Below are 23,082 nucleotides of genomic sequence, written 5' to 3' on the forward strand. Positions count from 1 at the left end.
CTTTAAGCCAAGCACCATGTGTGCCTTCCTCTCCAACACTCTGACACACAAAGACCTGATGATGTTTTCATGATGTGTGTGAAGAGCACTCGGACAATCTGTTGGCAATTCCTCTCTTTATTATGACAACTACCCTCAGGACGCCGAGCAAAACAAGCCTAAAATTTAACAGAAAACAAGCTGCTGTCATAGATAGGCAGCAACACGTCTTTTTCATAGGAATACATAGAAAGAAAAGGAGGAGAAGCCTCCTCCCTCCCCTTTTTTATTATTTGAGACTAGAAATACTTTACTGCCAAATAATGACCCACAACTTTCTTGGGGCCAGAGGAGCAGGGAAAAACATAAAGAGGTGATAGGAGGAACTTCTCTTTTGCCAATAGAGAATGATGGTTGACAACAACAACACACTCCTTGTACAGCCCAGAGGGTGTTGCTCCTTGGGGAGGTGGGGAAAGGAGATTGTACTGGCTGAGGTCACTCTGCTCCATTTTTTACAGATTTGCTAAGCCTTCCTTCTGCCCTCGTTCCCTGCAGAGCCGCCAAGCCCCTGTCTGCCTGGAGGCACGGTGTGCTCACAGCTCCCGACGCTGGGCCGCTGGGCTGACTCACTCCCAGCCCCAAATGCCTCTGGGCTCCGCATGCCAGCATCAAGTCTATTTTAATATTAAAAGCTCCCGTTTTTCAGGCACTGAGCTCATGGAGCCTTTGCAGCGGTAAAAATAACACTCCCAAGCAGCCAGGTATTTATCTGATCTGTTGTCCTTAGCTCCCCATAGGGTTCTTACAGAGACACTTGGCATTTTCATTAGGGCTGTATGAAAAACTTGTTTGTGTTAGGACTGTGGTATGGACAGGGATATTTGCGCCAGAACCACCCCTTGGAAAGGAATGAAAATGTCCATGCCACTCGTTCTGCACAAATTCAAAACAGAAGCAGGGGAGCTTGCGCTGCAGTCCCAAAAGCACTCCCTTGCCCGCTCTTAAAGGAGCGCTGCTGGCTATGTGAGCAACCAGCACACGCAAAAGTCACCTCCCCCCAACAAATCCAGAATAAACAGTTTAGGGCAGGGGACTGATACAGTGCTGGGAAGAACACGCTGTTCCTGCAATGCCACTGCTGTTTGCTCCCAGCTGCCGCGTTACCAGGTCAGCTGCAACACACGCTGTCCACAGCCCTCTGTGGAGTCCCAGGATTTGGGGCCAGAAGACCTGTGAGGCTTGTGCAGTTGCCTGTCTTATTGCACAGAACAGCTTTGAACCCTCACAAGGTATAAGGCGCAGAAGAGCATGTCAGAGCACAGGGTTTGCCACCGTAGGGTATCCTAGAGGGCCGGTCTGCCAGCCTTCCCTAAACCTCTGGAGGAGTTAGGCTACGCCTTCATGACTGCTTCCAGCCAACCCTAGTAGAAGCGGCTGCAGAGAGTAGCATGAAACTTCAGTTGTAGTCTTATACTATGCCTCCATCTAACAAGCCCCTGTGCCTCAGCAGGGTTTTTCAGGTCATGTGCAGTGCTGGGCTAAATGCAGGCTGAAGCACCTTGAACTTGGCCGGCCTGTATGTCTTTGCAATGTGATCCGTCATTCTGATCCCAGCTCTCCAGGATGAAACCACAGGCAGTGATGAGTGCTCCTGCCATCCCTAGGTGTCCTGGCCCATCTCTGACTTCCCAAGCCTTTTGTGCCATCTTTCTGCAGTAAGGGCTTTCTCCCCTTTTGCATACAGGAAAGGATGCTCTTCTTTGGTCTAGGCTGTATTTATCAACAATACTGGGATTAAGTTCCTTCGAGTTCCTAGCTCAGTTGTTTTGCCTAGAAAGCATGACACCTTGCTATGGCATTAAGCTATGCAAATAGGATGTGAGAGTACGTACTCATTGCCATGTTTATTTTGCATGTCTTATGCCAAGAATATAGGATCTGAACTGATCCAGGTGTGCATGGCAGGGCACACTTCACACTGCAGAAGCCTGAAACTTTTGAGAGTGAAAATCAGGCCGAGTCTGCTTTGTTAGCGCTGAAAATGCTCCCTTAATTTCTCCGCCTCTGCTTTCTACTTTTCAGAGATGGTGCATGCCAATACTGGATAAAGCAACCTAGAAACTCTCCAGAGCTGTGCTACTCAAGGGCAATGAATGTAAGTGCTTCCTCATGTGCAAAAAACAATGAAACTATTGCTGGGACTCTAATCACTTGTAAAGCAGAAATTGTTCTAAGATCTACCTGTGATAGTGACAGCAGAACTATACCTTTATGGGAAAAATGCACTGAATGAGAGTGTGAGAAAAAATCTAACACTAATGGACTAGGTTTAACTAGATTATTGCATGATAAAAGAGAACATTTAAAGCATTTCAACTTTAAGGCATAACTACAGAAACCACATTAGGATGCTGTATCTCCAGGCTTCAAAGGGGAAATCTCTGCTGGCCTGGTCAGTTAGGTCCTGTTAGCTTCCTTACCTTTGATCTCAGCAGGCTGGTCTATCTCCAGGCCAACAGATCTAAAGGCATTATCAAGCTAACAAAAACAATTATTCTCTTTTAAATACACACAGTTAGTTCTGTGGAGAATAATGCTGTTATTTACTGTATAAAATCTCTACATTCAGATTTGGCAGCTTTTCGTACAACGTGGTGATACAGATCTACACACTTACTACTCGGCCCAGTCACCATCACACGCTGTTGGAAGTTTCTCTGGTGGTCACATCACTGGTCTGATCTACCCCACTTAAAAGAAACTGCCTTTTTACATTCTTTAGAGCAAACACATTTCACATTTCACTTAACTCTCAATAAAAACTGCTGGAAGAATAAGAAGAGGATGAGATTGTAGAAAACCAAAGCAGTAAGGAGGAACTGAGGATGCTCCTTGGGTGAGACACTATTATTACAGAACAGGTAACGAGGCTGAAAAGACATAACTTTTTTTTTCTGGTAACAGCAGTTTTTGTAACCACCAGTCTGTCCCCCGAGAAGTGTGCTTGTCAGACCATGGGTGAAGTATCACATACAGGTTAGGGTACCGGATAAAAAAAGCAACAAAAATAAAATGAACTCAGTCTCTCTGCATAAGAAAGACCTAAATTAGAGTCCAGCTACTTTACAGCCTAGCTCAGTGACAACACAATTATGAGACTTCGTACATTCTTAGTGTAAATGGATTAACTCCTTGGATTATTCCTAGATTTTACCCAACCACAGCAAATTGTAAGATAGTGGCATGGATGTAGCTATCCTGGCACAAAACCCCAGAGTAGATGGCCACATGTACCACTTTGTCCATCCACTCTGCTATATACAGTGCTCATATTATATATTTCCCCAAAACCTAAGAAATAACAAAAGTTCTAGATTTTTAGGTTTGACATTCAAGAAATGACACCTCTTTAGAGTAATCTGTAAACTCAATAACTGTGTTGAACAGTTCTCAAAGATTGTAAATTATTGTATTTCTTCCCTCAATGAACATTTATTACTGAAATCTGCACACAATTCCCAACTGATTTCTTAACAATCGCTTTTCACAACGAAATGTCTCGTACTGTGAACCAGAATAACACAGAATAACACTGTGTCTTACTCATTCACTGGCACCGTTTCATTTTTAAACTATAAAATTCTCCTTTACAAAATGCCTTTTTTTTTTTTTTCTGGAGTTAAGTACTCTACCTCAACTCTTTTTTTATACTAAAATCTTGGCTGTATTTGTGTTGGCTCTCAGGGACTCTCACATAAGAAACTGAAGAAACTGTGGGAGTGAGATGAAAATATTATATGTAACATATAAAGGAATATAAATATTCTTTTTCTTGGTTAAAAAAAAAAGTAGTTATTGCACCGTGCTTTGATGAAAGCTCTGGAGATCCTGTGACACAGGTAAGAACTAGGTACTATCCCACTGCAACTATGACTACTGAATATTTCCGATGTATGTGTAGCTTGTGGACCAGAGGTAAAATCCCTGGCTAGGCTCAGGTCGGTAGTAAATAACATGGACTTTATTTGCTCTAGCATTGCAAGTAGTGGTTTTTCCCCCCCCAAAAAAATAATTGACTGAAAAAAATTGTCCAAAACTTGTAACTAACATTTTCAGGCTTGAATGCTGCACTTGATTACAGATAGACTATAAATTCCTCCGCTTGCTGGCAGCGCACATGTTCTTTAAACGCGGTGAAACTGTGCGGAGATCAGCTACTCACCACAGGAATACTTACAGAAAAAGGAGAATTCCCGTGTTGGCCAAAGCGAAAGCGAGACCCAAAATCCCACTGCCCATAATCGCATTGCTGAGGTTGAAGACGGACATCCCCAGTGAAGTAGTTCCCGGGATCTGGAGAAGTAAAGGGAGACGTGTCAGCAACAGCTTGGAACGGAGCAGGGAAATGCGTCTATGCTTCAAACTCCATGTTTTGTGATGTATCAGATATAAAACTGCTGCTATGGAAATGACTTAATAAAGATTGGTTTGGAAGAGGAAAAAGAGTCGCTGAGCCCTGTCACAGCTACACTCAGATGGCTGTCCTATAGATTTTGTAAACTGACATAAACGGTATAGGCAATACACAACTCCTACTACACTTTTGATTTTAAACCCTATCTTTCACTACGCCTGTGAAACATCTTAGGCACATGATTTATATATTGTAAGGCCATAAGGAACCACTGGGACTTCCTGCCTAACACAGGCCAGAGGGATTCCCTTGCCTCAATTCAACCAAAATGCTTGGGTTTTTTGATTTGGGTTTTTTCCAACTGCTGAGCACAGGCAATTCCTACCGGAACCTAAACTTCAATTATAACGGTGTGTGCCCAGCACTTTTGAAGACCATGTCTAAAGGTCCTTCATACACACAACATGTGGTTCATTTTGACAGGGAAAACAACAGCAAGAGAGACTTACATATTCATCACATTTCTTCTTCTCCAGGTGGCTGTTCGTGAGACTTCTTCTGCTTTCTCGATCCGAAATAAACTTGCTGAAAGAAGTCAGAGGATTTATTTCCAGCAAGTGTTTAGAAAATGCAAACACATTAATTCCATGAGCAGCATGTGATTACAAAATACACAACATATAAAAACTGTATGCAAAAAGAGGTCAAACTCATAACTATTTCATGAGCCAGATTATGCTTCACTGATACCAGCATACACTGGGCATCAACAAAGGCAACACTAGCACAAGATCAGAATAAATACATATATTCAGAATGGTCTTTCAGGAGGTTTAGTAAAGCATCAGCAGCACTTTTGTGGATGGGAAAGTAATTTGTTTGCACGGACACTAAGAGGGGATACTTCTTCAGGCGTCCTGCAGAAATACGTGTGACTGGCACCCTGCTCATGTGGTTGGCATAACTAATGCCACTTTATAAGGCAAACAGCCATTCTCTGTGACTGAGCAGGTCATGTATTCATTCCCGTTCCCTCGTTATCAGGCCCTGAAGGTCCTGTGAACCAAATAGACAAACTAAGCAGATTTCTTCTTCCCCTCCCTGTTGGCCTCAAGACTTCTGGGCACCAGCCTGATTACTCCCTTCCTTGCCAGCCTTGAAGGCGCCAGGCACCCGGCTCACCAGGAGGTGGTGATGACCCCCTCACAGGAGAGGGAAGTCGAACAGCAGTCAGAGCATTGTCCATAAAATCAAGCAGTCACAAGTCCTAAGTGGGGAACTTGGACCAGAGCTGCTGCTGGACAGTGAGACTCAGGACACCCCAGTGTCCCACCCCACAATCCTCTGCTTCCTCTGAGGACTGTGTGAGTGACTCATACTCTTTTATAAGATTTTTGAGTCTAGATTATAGTCTAGACCCAACACAAACAGGGCAATCCCAAGCACAATACAGGCTGGGTGGAGAACAGATTGAGAGCAGCCCTGAGGAGAGGGACTTGGGGGTATTGGTTGATGAGAAGCTCAATGTGATCTGGCAATGTGGGCTCACAGCCCAGAAAGCCAACCATATCCTGGGCTGTATCAAAAGAAGCGTGGCCAGCAGGTCGAGGGAGGTGACTCTGCCCCTCTACTCTGTTCTGGTGAGACCCCACCTGGAGTACTGTGTCCAGCTCTGGGGCCGCCAACATAAGAAGGACATGGACTTGTTGGAGCAAGTCCAGGGGAGGGCCACAAAAATTATCTGAGGGGTGGAACACCTCTTCTATGACGACAGGCTGAGAGAGTTGGGGTTGTTCGGCCTGGAGAAGAGAAGGCTCCAGGGACACCTTATTGCTGCCTTCTAGTACCTAAAGGGGGCCTACAGGAGAGATGAGGACAGACTCCTTATCAGGGAGTGTAGTGATAGGATGAGGGTAATGGCTTCAAACTGGAAGAGCGTAGATTTAGATTGGATATCAGGAAGAAATTCTTTACTCTGAAGGTGGTGAGGCACTGGAACAGGTTGCCCAGGGAAGCTGTGGATGCCCCATCCCTGGAAGTGTTCAAGGCCAGGCTGGATGGGGCTTTGAGCAGCCTGGTCTAGTGGGAGGTGTCCCTGCCCATGGCAGGGGGGTTGGAGTAGATGACCTTTTAAGGTCCCTTCCAACCCAAACCACTCTATGATTATGATTGTTATACTGATACAACAAACCATGTATTAAGATTGGACCCAATTTGCAGAGGGTCCAGGTGATTAGAAATCATAAGTTGTATTATAAATTCTGTATTATGCCACTTATAGATTGCACTACATCGATTCTGCTTGTAGAAATCCTGTGCCATTCTAATCATAAATTCTGTGCTACACAAATCATAATATTCTGTTAAGAAAAAAGCTTTAATTGTAACTATGATTTAGTGCCATAATCATTCTGCCAAGGATCCCTAAAAGACACTGTCTGTCCATTCAGTGTCGGGGGACACTGTGGCACCCTGTGAAACCCTAAATTGTCACCGTAGTGTTGTTATGGCTGGAGTTAAGAGGAGGAAGAGGTGCCGCACGCAGCCAACACTGCCTGAACCAGGCGACGTGCTCTCTTGGTGCACGGTTCTGGGCTACCAGATTTTCATTTAAATGTCTTTCAAAACCCAATACTGAATTCATCATACAGCAAAATTAAACACTTCTGTGCAGGAAAACATGGAATAAACAGCTTTTCTTTCTCTGCACCCTTTACTTGTTCTGTGTCCTTGATATATCCACTTTTAGGAACTTATCGTCACCAGAACAAGATTTGCCTCTGGCGGCCGTGTCAGTATCCTTGGGATTTACAACACTTCTGATTTGGATGAGCTCTTACTTTCTCCCAGAGCCTCTCTTCAGCAAACATTTTAGTTTGTATAAAACATTCTTTCAGCTTTTCATCTTTTGAAGGTTTATGCGCAATTAAGTCCCTGGCATTTTCGTTAATCCACAGATGGTTCTTAGGCTGCACCAGCTAATGCATCAGCCGTCGTACGTGTTACATACCGAACCGGGGGCTGTCACCAAGTGTCAGACACCCTTTTTGCTGTAGCTAAATTAAGGTGGCTCTTCTTAAATTAAAACAGACAAAAAATATGCTGAACACGAAGAGCAGCACCGCTGGTCCTTTCCCACAGCTGGGAACGTCTACTGGCCGGGGACGTACAGTTCAAACTGTGACTCAAGGCTGTGCATCCCTTGAGTACATCCAGCGGTATTCAGGCAGGTAATATAACCGTGAACTCATAAAGACAGATCTCTATCAAACTTCCCTACCACCCCAGCTGTGGCCTAATTACTAGCAATATATGCTATTGCAGCTTCTAAGTGTATGCCAAAATCATGCAGTTGTAATTCTGATGACTTGGCTTCCACAGCTGACGCTGGGTCCTCTGTCTTTAACATTTTGTGTTCTACACGCACATTTTGAGTTTATCCTTTAAATACAGGCATAGCTGCCAAAATGTATGTAGTGTTTTTGCTGGTTTTGTTGCAACTGTGACTCCTACCCATTGGTCTGCTTTGACTTCCTTTATATCACTTAGAACCACCTATAAGCTTCTCCTAAATGTTTTAAACTACTAACTTCAGCAACTAATTTGCCGCAAAATATAGACACTGTGCCAGGTTTACCAGTCCTAACGCAGTTGGAATAGATGGCTGAACCTCCCCCACTGTTTTAAGAAGTGAAAAGCAACCACTTCAAAGGTAGACTGATCCAAAATTAACTTTCAAAGCTCACCATGTAGGTATTTCATCCTCATGGAATAAAATCTCAACCTGATTCAGAGCATGTGCTTTTTTTTCCCCCCGTGTCTGTTTAAAGCCCATCTCTTGAACGCAGGCAGCAGAGTGTGAATGGTTTGAAAAAGACATTCCATCTCTCTCTCGAAACACCCCGCAGGCAATTTGTACAGGCAGGAGCACAGAGAAGAGTTTTGTCTCTTTTGGATTTGTAAGTGCTGCTGGGAACATCTGTGGACTTTGCCTTCTTCTGTCATTTATGGAGATCATGTGTCATTTTAGATTTTGTCAGAGTTGTGATAGAAGTAACTAGTCTGCTCCCCCCACTTCTCCTCATCCCTCTGCAGCCAGTCCCCCCTTAATAATTACAAAAATAACAAATATGTAGATGCTGTTATTATTGCCACCTGGTATTAAAGCTCAATGAAAAGTATTGTTAAAGAACTAACACATGATAAAGACAACACTCGAGTAATATTACTTGCATATAAAGCGACCGTGGGACTTTCCGTTAGAATACTTTTGACAGAGTAAACAGTTTCTGCAGAACTGGTGTCTTCTGTGGCCAACAAACACATTATTTCCTTCTGGAGGGGACTTGAACAAAGCTAGTCTGATTTGATAAATTGATCTAAAGTGCTTTCTTTTGAGTTAGTCCTACGTTAAAATGGACTGGGCTTATTGTCCAGCCTCTCATCTCCTATTATAAGCTGGGCTCCTCATCCGCCCCATGTTTAACACGTCACACTGCACATTTTTCTCCAATTATGCTGTGTGATGCGTATGTACGGGAAAGCAAAGTCAGACATGGGAATGTGGCCACCGGGCTCTCAAATCACACCTTTTATGAGGTATATAGCATTGTGCCCAACTTTTTTTATGGGCAGGCAGCACCTGCCTGCCAACCCCAGGATGGCTTGCCCAGAAAGCTGAGCAGCCATGCAGTGGTGAGGGATGTGGGGTCCGCCTGATCCGGAGGCTGCGCTGCATTTGCTATCGCAGGCAACTTAACCTGCAAGCCCAGACGAGAAAGGCTGCCTCAGGACCACGCTGGGTAGGTGGTACAGACGCACCGTAAGACAGCCTAAGTTCTCCATAAATGGAATGTATTACTGAACTTAACTTAATAAATAAATAAATAAATAAATAAAAGTAGAGGGAAGGTAATCCAATGGATTCAACAGAAAGAAATTTTCCCAGGATTTTGCTTTTTATGAACATTTTTTCATTTCAGGGTGTTTTTTTCCCCTACAGCATATGAAAGGGAACATATGTTGGAATACTGGAATTTCTAGTTAAACCGTGACATACATCTGCTCTGCTTAATAGATTTGCTTAGAAAATGAGCTATTCATTGTCACAGAATGTTGTATATTTGACCTTTATAAATATGACACGAATGAAGTGAAACGACTGTTTACTGCAGCCTCTCCCAGCCCTCCCAAGGACTAGAGCCCACTGTGACAGGTGCTGTGGAAAAGCGCAGTAGGACCGTCTGTGCCACCAAAGCCTTGTGACTCCCTGACAAGCATGAAATCCATTTCCACTGTTTGTTCTCTTCATTTCAAATACTTTACTCATCACTAAAAGACATAACCTGTTCTTATATATTTCTGCTTTCCTGTTGTGCTTCCTACATCACAGCTGAGTATGAGCAGCTTATACAAAACTTTTCAGATACGTTAATAAAATAGCCTGGCCAAAAAATAATCAGCTCATCCTTGCGATGAATGAAGCCTCATGGATAGCTTGGAAAGAACTTCTTCATCTAATTCGTTTCCTGGTTTGATTCAGTGCAAAGTAGAATCTTAGTCTTATTGATAAAGTGGTTTTAAAAGGACCATGTTTAACTATGGCTTCCAAATTTAATTTATTAGAGGACTTAAATGAGAAATGTTCGATTAAGGTGATATCCCTGAGCTAATCATTTTGGCTAAGCAGAGTTAGCCAAAAAACATTTAGCCATCTCAGATATGTTTAAATGTAATTAAATTAAAGTGATATTTGACAATGCCTTAAACATTGGTTAGGGAGAGCTAGTTTTGCCAAGATGTCAGAACTTTATCCTTAGGCAACTTCTTAAACTGAGCTCTAGCTTGAGCAACAGCAAAAATTTCCAGGGCAGGCAGGAACAAGAAATGCAGAGGAAACCTTGTTCTGGCTTATACTATGAAACTTGGACCAGATCTGGGCATACCTACTGACAACCTTGTTAACTGAACAAGGGGTGCTGATAACTTACTAGTCGCTGTCAACCAAGACAGACATTCAGCCAGCAGCTTCCTGAGAGCACCATCGTAGTTACAGATAAGGGGTAGGGCATCTAATTACTGGTTTACCATTATGTGCAGAAATGGCGAAGTTTTGTAGCCAGGACACATAATTAAAAGACACCAAAGCCAAGTCTGGATTTGATGCGAGTCTCTTCATCAACATTCCCAGAAGAAATTCAACATCTGCCAGCAAAGAAAAAACCCTCCCAATACAGACCCTTCCAAACAACATCCCCTCCCTACATACAACTGCATATATAAATGCATATTTAGGCCTAGAATAGGCTGGAAATCCAAAGAAAGCTAGAGAATTCTTTTCCAAGATCAAGAAATACTTGGGGTTTAAAACCAGACTTGGAATCAGCTCCTCACTGGTACACCTTCCCCAAAAGACCCTTCAAAACTCTGCTCTACATTGAGCTTGAAAAATTCTGCACTGGGAGAAAAATATGTTTAAAATTACATACAGAGTGCAAAATCAAGCAGGTTGAAACAACAACAACAACAAAAAAGTTAGTTGAAAATTACAGATCTAATCTAAAGCTCAAGTGAAATCAACAGAAAAAGTCCCACTGATGTTGCTGGACTTTGGAGTTTCACAAGGCCTCACGCCATGTGCCGGGCAGCACAACACGATTTCTTCAGTTAACCTCTTATTCCTCAGAGACAGGGGGTTTGCCAAAATAAGTCATGGAAAGGGACTAACCACATCCTTTCAGGATGCATTTGGTGAGGCGTACGGAGCAGGGTCTGCCTGTGCGCTCATCACCCGCGTCGGCGCTTGCGCGGGGCAGTGGCCACGGGTGGCTCAGCCCCAGTCCCAGGGGACGCCGATGGGGCTGCGCTGGTGCCAATGTGCTGCTGCACTGGAAGCTGTGGGCAGCGTGAGCTGTCTTGAAACTCTTGGTTTAGAGAGGGAGAGGAACATGAACATACCGGGATATATCAGGCAAAATATTCATGCACGGAATGCATGAGTAAGTAGCTATCCCACGAGCGCCTGGGCAGAGGGATAATAAAGAACCATAATGGACTACATCCTACAAGCAAATGATGAAAAACATTATCCAGAAGGGAATGGAAGATTGTGGAATATGTTCATCTGCCCCAGGAGCCAGAACGGTAATCAGAAATTGTCTCTCTGAGTTTCTGATGCTCTTTCCTCACCCCACTTTTCTTCTTCCCTTTGCAGGCAGTCTGGATCCGACCCAGACCTTGCCATGCTTCCTACGCCCTAACTCCACAAAGCACATCGTGACCGCTGAGGATCAGGCACATACGGCACACTCCTTCCCCACCCTCCATAAACATTCACTGAAAGATGAAGCGCTAACAGGGTTTTTCCCGTTAACAGTTACTGGTGGCACCAGCCAAAGCGCTGGGGAGGCACAGCCAGCCCGGTACAGCCACTCCTTCTCCTCTCAAGGATATAAATCCTCAGCAGGCTCCAGGCAGCGAATTTACCACTGTCAGCCCCTGAGCTCCTCATCTTATGAAGCGAGCCGGCAGGAAAGCAAGCAGGTTCATACAGGAACTGTTTTGTTTTGGCAAAGTTGGAGGGTTTTTTTTTCTTATTCTTGTCTTTTTCTTCTCTCTCTCTCTCTCTTTTTTTTTTTTTTTTTTTTTTTTTTTACAGAAGTGGTTTGCATTTCGTTTTGGCACTTTCCATCAAAGCAGTTGCATCAGAAAATTCCTGACCAGCTCTAATCTTCATCGGTGCAGCTGCGCTGCGGTCGCAGGGCTACACGGCGCAGCTGGCGACCGCCCCAGGACTTCCCCGGGCGGGCGGCGGGGGGCCAGGCTGGCACCCTCCTGACGGGGGGGGGCATCGCCCACGCCGCCAGCCAGGTCCCCTGCTCCATGCCGGGGTATGGCCAGCTGGTTTTGTTATGTGCATGGTGTCGCCAGTACTCGGTGCTGATTCCCGCCGAGCTCCCTGTCCACCCACACGGCCACAAGAGCCGCAGGACTCTACCCTCGCTTGGGAAAAAACAGCTGTTAGTTTTGCTTTTTACACTAGAGAGTGAGTGAGTTTCTCCGGGTAGCCAGAGAAGCTGCTGCCAAAAGGAAGAAAGGGCAATAGAAGAGGTTTTTAAAGACCATAAACACAGGTGGTGGCAGCCCAGCCACAACCCAGCAGGAGGATGTGCTGGCAGAGGCTTTCCCTTAGCACCAGGGCCGGGCAGGGCTGGATCCCCACGCAGGCACCGTCCGGATGGTGTGCTCCACCTCCCTTTGCAATGTTTGAACAGGAAGTTTGATCAAAAAACAGCTTCTTGTTTTACAGCTCACAAAACCCAAACAGGGTCCGTCAGCAGGTCTTTGCTATGAACAGGGCGGCTCAGCACCTGTTGGAGGCTGGTTGAGAGGCCTGAAGAGCCACTCTCAGGTAGAACTGGCTGCTCTTTGAGATGACCGGACAGCTTATAGGAAAAGCCTACAGCCTAATTTAAACATACGCAATGATTTTTACCAATATTGATAAATAGATGCATTTTTTAAACTTGACATGGGTTATAGGTATACGTCTCTCTTTTCCCAGCTCCTCGCCATCCTGGCTTCAGGGAGCGACAGTCGCTGCCCAGTTTACCCGGACGAGTTGCGGACGTGGACCAGGGCTGCATTTGCTGCCAACAACACCAGCTGTAAATCCCCAAGGGCTTGGGTGCAGGGAGGTGGCCAGGCAGGTTAAAATTGTCATAACACAGATCAAAGGTCAACAAAGAGATTTGCCCCAAATTATGCCGTTGGTCTCATTGTATTAATTATTGTTACTTCTTTGCTGTGTGCAAGCAGACATTTCAAAATGTTGGCTTTTTGCTACATTATATGTTTGTGCATTTTATTAGACTAATTTGAAAGATTCAAAACGATGAATAAATTGCCACTCTGTTTGCTTTATCTGCTGTTGCAGCCTATGCCCAACAGATGTCACATATGAAATTCAAATTACATCTTCAAATGGAGCATGACTTGGTAATGAATAATTCAAGACATATACTGAAAATTAGAATGCTGTTTTTAAACAGTGTGTTTCTTAGCACAGGCAGCGTCAGTGGAAAAATACTCACCTATTTATCTGGCCATTTTCCACCTCTGTGAAATCATTTGAATCATTGCTGATGTTATCATCTTCAGGGACAGTCATATTCTGCAATTCAGTCAGCTCTAATCCAGCTTTGAAAGGCATCCTGGGTGAGGAACTGTACGTATCCAAGAGTTTCTCCAAATATTAGTGTTCCGTTGGTATCTCTTGACTAAACTGCAGCCACAGTGTCAGCAACCTAAACAAAACACAAGAAAAAACCCAAAGATCTATACCACCACCAACAGACAGCATTACCAGAAGAAACCAGTGAAACCTGGGAAAGAGGGACTGTCCTTACCAACCAAATTTGTATTGTTAGGAGCTCGCGTTACAACCTAAACGCATTGCAGAACAGTAGTAACCTTATATGCCTTAATGAGATCAACTTCACTAACCTTACAAATTTACCCAGTCCCGCACCCAACTGCTGAAGACAGTACTGGTATTTACAAACTGCTGAGCAAACCAATCCTAGTTGTTTCAGCAAAAAAGCTTAACCACCTACAAATTCAGGAATAAAAATTAGTTGCTTGTCCAAGTCCAGTTTCAATATTTGGTGTTCGACTTCTGTATGTTCTCCACGTTGCCTCTTAAAAATATAAAATAGCTTATGTCCACGCTGTTACTAAGTGGATGGAACAGAGGGATAGAGTTATCCCAGCACTCTGTTCTGCTGATATTTGTATTCCAGGCATTTGAATACGTTAAGGCTTTTTGGTAAAGAGTATGTGCAGGGGTTGCTTTGCGTATGGTTAAACTTACTCTGAACAAGGACAGAAATGGACAAAAACAAATCCCTGAGCTCATGTATCATAGGAAGAAAGAGTAATGTATATCTTGTGTCAAGCAGTTATTAGCTAGAGATCAGGTGATCTCTCCTCTGATGGATGTGTTGCTTAAAAGCACCAAGAATAACACCAAAGGCAGATCAGACAAGTCTGCTACGGTGACATATTTCCTCATGAGCAATGCAAATCAACTGAAAGACCAATATTTTCCGGCATCCGAACTCTCTCGGCTGAGCTACAACTCCAGCTTGGTGCTGAGGCAACAGGATGTTATTCACAGACGAGCTCCTGCACCACAACCCCCTCTCAATTCCCATTTTGTGAATGAACTTTCTGCAGTATTGGCAAACAACAAGTCACCCTGGGGTACATGGTGAATGCTCAGATGCCAGATTAATTCCAGGATATTTTCAAATTCTTGGGGCTACCTCAAAACCATCAAACTGCTCGCACGCAACCAAAGAAGCTGGAGCATCCCCGGCTCTTGCAGGGCACTACGTTGAGGCAGAAGGACATAGTTCACTTCTTCAGTTATGACATCTGCCTGTTTCAAATTAAGTTTACAAGACCCAGTACTTCTGGTTTATACCACATCCCCACCACGCAGAAAAGGCCTTTGCAAATGAGCTCGTTTTCCCCCTGTAAATACTTTCTCAGAAACGTCATTCTATCTTGAAGATTACATGTGCTCTCAATATTTCCTCAAGAGCCCAAACTGTCCAAATTTCAGGTGCAAAGTTTAAAGGCAAGCCTCGAGGCTTAGAGCAGGGCAGGATCTGCCCTTTTCTCCTGAAGGAGCAACTGAGCAGGTTTTGGGGGTGGCAGACAGGGCCTGGTACAGCCCGGTGCGAGGACTGGGGGGAGGGAATGTGAGCTGGGTCCTTTTCAACCACTCTACAGAAGAGATTTCCACTAGAGATGCCAGGGGAGCGACCGCTTGGGTATTAAAATGTTGGCACAATAGAAGAAAAGAAAAAAAAAAAAGGATTTAAGCTGTGATAAATAAATGCCGACTGGCAAGCACAGGGTGCTTTTAGCAGTGACATTCTGGAACAGTCCTCCCGGAGGCTGTAGGGATAAAATAGTCTACCTATTTTGGAAGAGAAGCACAATCTTTTTATAAAAGGATAAAGCCACAGGAGACGGTGACTGCTGAGGTGGCAAGGACCGAGCCCGCTGAATCCTGAAGCTACTTGTGACCATGAGTTCCTAAAATAAACAATTCCTTAACAGACGTGACAACGTCTGTACCGAGATCTGTATCCCCTGGCATTTAAAAAACTGCGTAAAGGTTCGCCTAAGATTCAAGCGGAGCAGCTTTCCCTTTGGGCACCGTTTTGCATCATGGTCCCTGAGGATGATTTTCAGAACTGCCTTGACATCGCCTGTGCTTAATAAATTCCCCATTAAGTGTTTCAGAAGCAGGTGCTGAAATTAGCGCTCCGGTGAGGTAAAGAGTGTGCCGGAGAGCAGACTCCCCAGCTCACTGAGGTGCAGCTCCCGCTTCGCGCCGTTCTGCCCCTCTGGAGCTGAGATGCTGCAAGGCCAGACCGGCAAGAAAACGGCTCGCTGCTTTATTCGCAAGGAATCTTTGTGATGCATAAATGACAAACTTTTTGTTTGTTTGTTTGTTTTAACCAAACCTCCTGACTCTACAAAAAAAAATAATTGATTGAATGAAGGTGCAGCAAAAGCTCGGTGCAAGCAGTGCCAGCTGAAGCACCAGCCATGGTTTCAGCAGATCCCGGGTTTCAGGCAGATGAGTTGCCCCTGGAGCGGCATGACAGCAGACGCATCTTTGAATCTGCCTCAACTTCTTGCTAGGTTAAGTGATTTATTAAAAAAAAAACAAAACACCACCACCAAACAAACCCCTGAAACCAAAAAATTGTGGAGTGAAATAGTGCATTGCACTTCCAAGTATGAGAAAACCCGGTCTCAGCGCCAAAACACAAAGGAGGGTGAAGGGAGGGTGGTGGGGGACCAAAACTTTCACTGTCGCAGCAGGAACTCATCGCAAAGCCTTGGCAAAGGATAACCACCTCATCCTTAGCACCTCCATCTGTAAAATGAAGATGATAATAGCAACAATAGCACTCAGTTTGTGAAGCGCTTGCAGATGCAGAGGGAAAGGGTGATAGAAGTGTTGATACCTGGAAAAAAAACCACTATGCAAACTGCAATTTTTTTTCAAAGTTAACTTTACCTTACACATATACAGAGCAAACCCTTTGTCATTGCTAATCACCCTAGGCACCCTCCAAAGTGAGTGGAGTACAGGTGGTCACGTGAATTCCACCCCCAAATCTCCTATTATAGATTTCAAGTTAATGGATGTGACAAAACGCAGAGTCTAAATAAAATCTACAGGCCGAAAGAGTAGGGTTCATGTCAATTGGCTTTATACCCTACAAGCTGAGTGTCTGCTCCAGGCTCATCACTTGACCTCTACAGCTGAGCCAGGCGCTGCCAGAGGACAATCCACCCCAGCCCCCGGGAAGGGTTTGCAACCACCCTCAGCTGCTCGCTTCCGCACTGGGAGGGTTGGGATAAGCAAGTCGCCACCTCAAGGGTACGTGCCGCTAATGCTGTGGGAAGAAAAAAAAAAATAAATAAAAAAATTGCTTCAACTAATAAAAATTCACCGTGTGTTGATGCTGAGCTGTACTGGAAGCAGCATGGTAGTATTTTTACTTTTAAGGCTTTTTCATTCAAGAAACATCATGAAATAAATGCAAATAAAAAAGCTATCTTGGCTAAAGTTCCTAGACTGAGCTTTATTCCTAATTTCTGTCGAAAGGCAGTATATAATCATGTGAAGAGTGACTGTAGCAATCCCAATCACTTCCAGTCACTGAGCCTACTACTCTGCCCAGCCTGAAACCTCCCAAAAAGAAAACTTCCAGATACCTGCCATCAAACCTCTCTCTCCAGGCACACACACATAGTAAATCAACAAGAAGAAATAAGAATTTTGCTCTTCAAACTTTTCCACTCACATGGGCAAACACTCCTCCTTGAAGGAGGAATCACCCCGAGAGAAACCCAGGAAAGAGCTAATGACCCTTCTAAAGGATTCTCAAAGGTCTGTGTTTGGTAGTTGATCCAGTCCCTCTGTTTAGTAGAAAAAGCACTGCTCTGGCCTAGGAGCTTGGCTTTCTCTTTAAACATCCCATGACATGCCTTGTAAAACCCATCATGGATAATTTACTCATCGTGTGCTCCTTGGAGAATATGGGAAAGATTACAACTGGTCACAGACTTCAGAAGGAGGACTGTGAGATGACACAAGTAGATAAAATGAGTTTATTTTTCTCAAGGACACTGAGACCTTCACAAGCCATTGAAACACATTCCAAGAACTGGGGTCATTTTTTCTGTTGCCTTCTGAAAATTAAAAAAAATAATTAATAAAATCCCTGCAACTCCATTTTTCTGGACTGCTAAAATTCCACAACAGGAGTAATGGGCTCAAAAAGTCTGCATTTGAAAAAATATGGTAATACAGACAATCTAACTTTATTTCTCCTGCTGGCTCAAGCATGAATCCTTTCTGGACAGTATCTGGAAAAGGTGTAATCTCAGAAGTTATGTTTTTCAGAAGTTGTGAATGTCTCAAAAAGTTTTGTTTGGAGTTTTCTTTAGGGTTTTTTTTGTTTGTTTGTTTGCTAGAAGTTCTGGTTTTAACAGTAACACCAATCTTGGTGGTAACAGTGATGGCTTAATTCACAGGCCATTCTTTTCATATCCTGTGAATCACATCATTCAAAAAGTACCATCTTAAGACACATGGCCGCCCAAAAGCTGACCCAGCATGCGAGAGGCGTTTGGGTAAGTGGTCGGGCTGGACACCACCTCGCCTGTCTCTAGGCATGGATTTTGTCACGTGCCCTCACACACTCACTGGGCACTTCATTCACCGAGCGCTACCCGCAGTCAAACGGTCTTGGGGATGGCAAATATCCAAGACACGCTAAGCAATTTTAACTATGAAATTCAAGATAATTTGCTTAAAAGCTGAAATATGACTCAACTTTCTTCTCAAAGGGAGTTTTGCCAAAATCTCCTCTTGGTCGGTTACGAGTCATCAGAATCCAGCGCTTGAGTTTCACACAAGCTGTTTTTATTCCTGCAAAGCCCGAGATGTGATACGTCTTTCTTTGCTCATACTTTTGAAAGTTGTCTCAAAGAAGAGCAATATGACCAGTAAGTCACCATGGATATAAATAATGAAACACTGAGCCTGAAACTCTGCGTATGGACTATTCACTTAAAAGACAAAAAGCAAGAATAGGCTTTATACGTAACAGTATCACATTGGGAGGTGGGGAAGCAACTCTCTCCTTTTTGTTCAGCGTTAGTGAACAAAATTAGTTAGCGGAGAAGCAACTACCTCCTTTTTGTTTGGCATTAGTGACACCTGACATGCGGAACACAAAGCTCCCGATTTACTTGTCATCTACAGGAAGGACAAAACAGAGAGATTAGAGAAGAGCCACCGAGATAACAAAGAGCTTGGAAATTAAAGACTGACTCACATCCACTGAGCAAACATCTGCAGTGTTTGAAATGTCATTGCCTCCAGCTCCTCGGTACTGCCCCTCTGCAGCCGGCTGCAGCCGCAGGACCGGAGGAAGGAAGTGGGTTCCCCTCGGCCCTGCTGGTGGCCCAGTCCCGGTGGGCTCGAGGATGCCACGGAGAACCACCGAGGTGCCGGCACGCACCCGTCCTGCCCACCAGCAGCGGCGAATGTGGCGGCTGGAAGGCCTTCCAGCTGCTGCAGCTGTTTGCTTGGTGGCTGCAAGCCATCACCTTTCCTTTCCAGACTCCTCCTCTCTCACACAGCCCCCACTGCATGAAAAACAGTTAAAAGATAAGGCGTGGGGGGAAACAAACAAGTGACAGAAGACTTGAGAAGGAAGCTCAGAGAAGGATGCTATAAAAAAGAAGCGAAGAGCACAATTGTGGATTCTCAAGCTTTCCCTCGGTACCGTGTGACCTTGCGCTGCAACAGGAAAATGTTCCTGCTTGGCCCCATTGCTCTCCACACTGCCCTTCCATGCTGCCATAAAGAAAGGGAAGACAGTCCCAAATTAAGTCTCGACAGGCTACTCAGCTGATCAAAGGCAGGCAAATAAGAAATCATAAAATCCCAGTCTGATTCACCCAGTGATTCATTACTTTAGGCAAAACACTTAAAGATGAGCCATAAAGGAAAATGGTTTTAAGTACATTTTTGTTTTGAGCCCTTCCCAGTCAATTTAGGGAAGGCATTTGGCAGAGGAATATAGTCACATTTTTTCCTAATTATATTTCTCTGTGAAATCCTCTCAACAGCCTCGATTTTGCTGAAGAGATCCCAGAACGCACCGCCACAAATAAACGAACTCTTGTCTGCCACAGATAGTGCAAGCGCTGTATGAGTGGGGTTTCACGGGCTACAGCAATGAAACAGTCTATCGAGATGTATTTGTAAGGGTTAAATATCAGCTCTGAAATTCTTATTTAAAATAAATTTTATACTACAGAAGGAAGAACCCTTTGCATAAGTTCATATGTAACTCACATTGTCTCCTGCCCCAGTTTACAAGTAATTTCTTTGCTTCAGTTTTCTTGACTGTGGGAGACTCAAAGTGATATTTACCCGATAAGCTTGTACAAATACTATGAGAGTTAACTGCAAAAGGGCCGTGAAACACTTTCAACATGAAAAAGCTGCCATTTTTCCCAAGAGTGGCCGCTCAAACTTCTTGGATTGGATTAAGGTCACAGCAATAAATATCTACCAGAAAGGAAACTGAATTCAGGCTTAGAATATTTAAATATTCCCACGGCATTGCATTTGCCTTCACAATACAAACTTTTAAAGCAGTGGTTATTGTCACACGATGCGCTAAGCGTGTTTCTACAGAACTGAGCAAGCTGAGAAAAAGACAGGGGAGATCACAGGACGAAGGAAAGCCCCATTTCTGCTCAGTCACCACTCTCCCCCGGTAAAGAATAAACCCCAAAACCAGAAAACCCCAACAAAACGTAGGACAGAGATCCAGGATGAGCAGTCCGCAGGCAGAGGGGCTGAGAGCGCCCCCCCACCTTCCATCCTTTAAAACCCTTATATAAAGCAGGATTTGGACATGAAGGACAATTGCTCCTCCATGTTCTACACCAGTCTGCAGGAAGCCTGGAACGACTCGGAGGAGGATAACCCACTGCACAGGGGGGTGTGGAGCGTGGCGCTGGCTGCCAACACGTCTCCTGTCCTCACCAGGGCTGGAGAGCCCAGTTGGTCCAACTACAGCATAAATAGTCTCCAGTGACAAGCCAGAGGATGCTGCAGTGTGCTTCAGTGAAGTGCTCTCTCTATGGTGCCTCTTAAAAAGAAAAAAAAAAAAAAAGCACAACAAAAACCCTTCCAAAACGGCAAAGTCAAATAGGAGTCACTCAGTACGACAGTGAAGCAGATCTCATTTTAGTCAGTGAATTTCCACCGAGCCACAGCAGAAGGCCTCTCTGCTCACCAGCAGTATGGCAATTCCTACATTTCAGGTAGGTTTTGTCAGTCTGTTTCAGCGCAATTTCTGCACCAGCTCCTACCCTCAAAAGGGGTGTTATTGATACTCTGTATCCTTCAGCAACAGATGGAATTTCGCTTTAGAGGCTTGTTAAACAAAGTTGTTATTTTGGTGGCAAATGAAGTAAAAGTTAGATGGCAGGATGCTCTTTCTTTCTCCCCCTGTAGCTGTTTTTACGTCTGATCTAAGATAGTTAGAGTATCTTTTTTCTTTCTTTCTTTTTTTTTTTTTTCTTTTCTTCCAGGATGCATTTTATCAATTAACAAGGGTCTATTCCTAATACCTTACTTTTAGAGCAATGGCTGGTCCATGTTATTTTGCCTTTCAAGCACGTGTAAAACCCAAACAAATCTAAAGGTGAATGAAGCATCGCAAAGCGCAGGTGACTACCATTCGGAATAGAGGTTAGCAGAAATGCCCCAAAGCTCTCGGTGGGACACTGAATAGCCTAAGGACATGTGGCGGGTTCAGCTGGTGGCACAAGCAGGCTGTAGCTTCACCTTCCATAAAACCAGCTGCCAACCAGGGGGGGTATTTCAGCCCTTCTAGTGTCACATGAACAAAGCACGGCTTTACACACCTCCTCGTCTCCTCTTTCACAGGGAGACCCGTCCTAGCTACAGGTTGCATTACAAACTCTGCAAAACAATGGAGCAAACCCCCTGCCATAAGAGCAGGCTGGACCTATATACCCGTGAGCGAACGCACATCCAAGGCACCCGAAGCTGCCCCTTTTTGTTCTCGCCTTGGGCTCATTAAAAGCCAGCAGCTTAGCTGTTACTATGTATTTACGGGCAAACACTCACTCACACACACACACACACACACACACTCACTCACACACACACACGGACACACGCAGAGACACGCGTGCGCGCCGTGGGCCCAGCCTGCATTTTCTGAATACCGTGAAACTTCCCGGCGCTGCCCCTCTGGCAGCGCCGGCTTTAAGGGAAAGGCAGGAGCGATCCCCGGCGAGGCGGGGGTGAACCCGCGGCCGCGCATCTTGCGGGGGCTGCGGCACACGCGGCCCGGGCCGCGCACTTCCAGCCATCACATTTGCCAGGCTGAAACTATTTCATTTATTTATTTTTATTTTTTTTTTTTGGCGCTGACAGCGAAAGCTCCTAGCTGCCGACTGCTGGTTTGGTTTTTGTTTTGTTTTGTTTTATTTCCCGTTTTTTTTTTTTTTATTTTATTTTTGAAAGGCACGCCGCAGCGGCTCGCCACGGCAGCATCCCGGCGAGCCTGCTCCCCCCCACCTCGCCGCCCCGCCGGCCGCGGTGAGATGCCGCATGGCCGGCTCCGCCGCCCTCCTTTCCCCTCCCGCAACGATGCCGCTGGGCTCCCCCATCCCCTCCCCGACTCGCTCCGCGCATTTTTAAGGTTTGAAATCGGCAGGCCCGGAGGGGGAAGGAGGCAGGTTTGGCGGAGGGGAAGGCGGAGAGGCGGGGGGAAGCTGCGCAAACGGCGGAGACAAAGCGGCGGGCTCCGGCCCGCGCTGCGCGGCCGCGGCGCGGAGACAAAGGCTGCGCGGGGAGCCGCGTCCCCGTCCCCGTCCCCGTCTCCCCCCCTCCCCCGATTGCATCAGCTGCTGCCTACCTTCCCCAGGAGCCGCGGGGATCCCCCGAGGAATAATCCACCCTCTCCGGCGGGAGCCGGCCGGAGCACCCCGACAAATAATTACAGTGTTAATAATAAAATAAAATTAAAAAAAAAAAATTAAGGAAAAGGGGCGAGCACGGGAGGGGGAATTAAATTGGCGAAACGAAGACGGCGAGGAAGATGCCGCTCCTCCTCCCGCCGCGGGTGTGTGCATGTGGAGGTGGGCGGGCGAGCAGGCGGGAGCGCGCCGGGCGCGCCGCCGCGCCAGGGCCGGGGCCGGGGCCGGGGCCGGGGCCGGGGCCGCGCCGCCAGGTGCTGCGGGACGCGGAGCCCCGCGCAACCCCCGCGCAACCCCCGCGGCGCCGCCTCCCGCGGCCGCCCGCTCGCACGTGGCCCCCGGCAGGGGACCCCCCCCGACCCCCCCGCCGCATGGACTTGCAGCACCTTTCTTTTTTCAAAAAACATTTTTTTTTTTACTCTTTTTACGACAACAACAGCGAAATACCATTTTTCTGTCTCTTTTTAGGCCACGGCTTGCCCACGGGAGAAACCCTCCTCCAGGCAGGCTGGGTTTTTGCGGCGTTTTCCCTGAAATGGCCACGGAAGATCTGG

General features: G+C 45.6%; 1 protein-coding gene across 2 annotated transcripts in view; it reads right to left on the reverse strand.

Annotated features, from left to right (window-relative positions):
• SLC38A1 (solute carrier family 38 member 1) overlaps positions 1-22,694 on the reverse strand; it is a 41,603-nt gene extending 18,909 nt beyond the window's left edge. For both annotated transcript variants that reach the window (XR_012584802.1, XM_074568558.1), the window contains exons 1-4: positions 22,468-22,694; positions 13,489-13,701; positions 4,906-4,981; positions 4,220-4,335 (exon numbers count right to left, since the gene is read on the reverse strand). Coding sequence is in view for 1 of the 2 variants with exons in the window: in XM_074568558.1 (XP_074424659.1) it covers positions 4,220-4,335; positions 4,906-4,981; positions 13,489-13,607 (311 nt within the window). In the remaining variant the exon portion in view is untranslated. The remainder of the gene's footprint in view (positions 1-4,219; positions 4,336-4,905; positions 4,982-13,488; positions 13,702-22,467) is intronic.
• Between the last annotated feature and the right edge of the window lie 388 nt (positions 22,695-23,082).

This window comes from Larus michahellis, chromosome 1 (assembly GCF_964199755.1).
Source record: "Larus michahellis chromosome 1, bLarMic1.1, whole genome shotgun sequence".
NCBI classification, from domain to species: Eukaryota; Metazoa; Chordata; class Aves; order Charadriiformes; family Laridae; genus Larus; species Larus michahellis.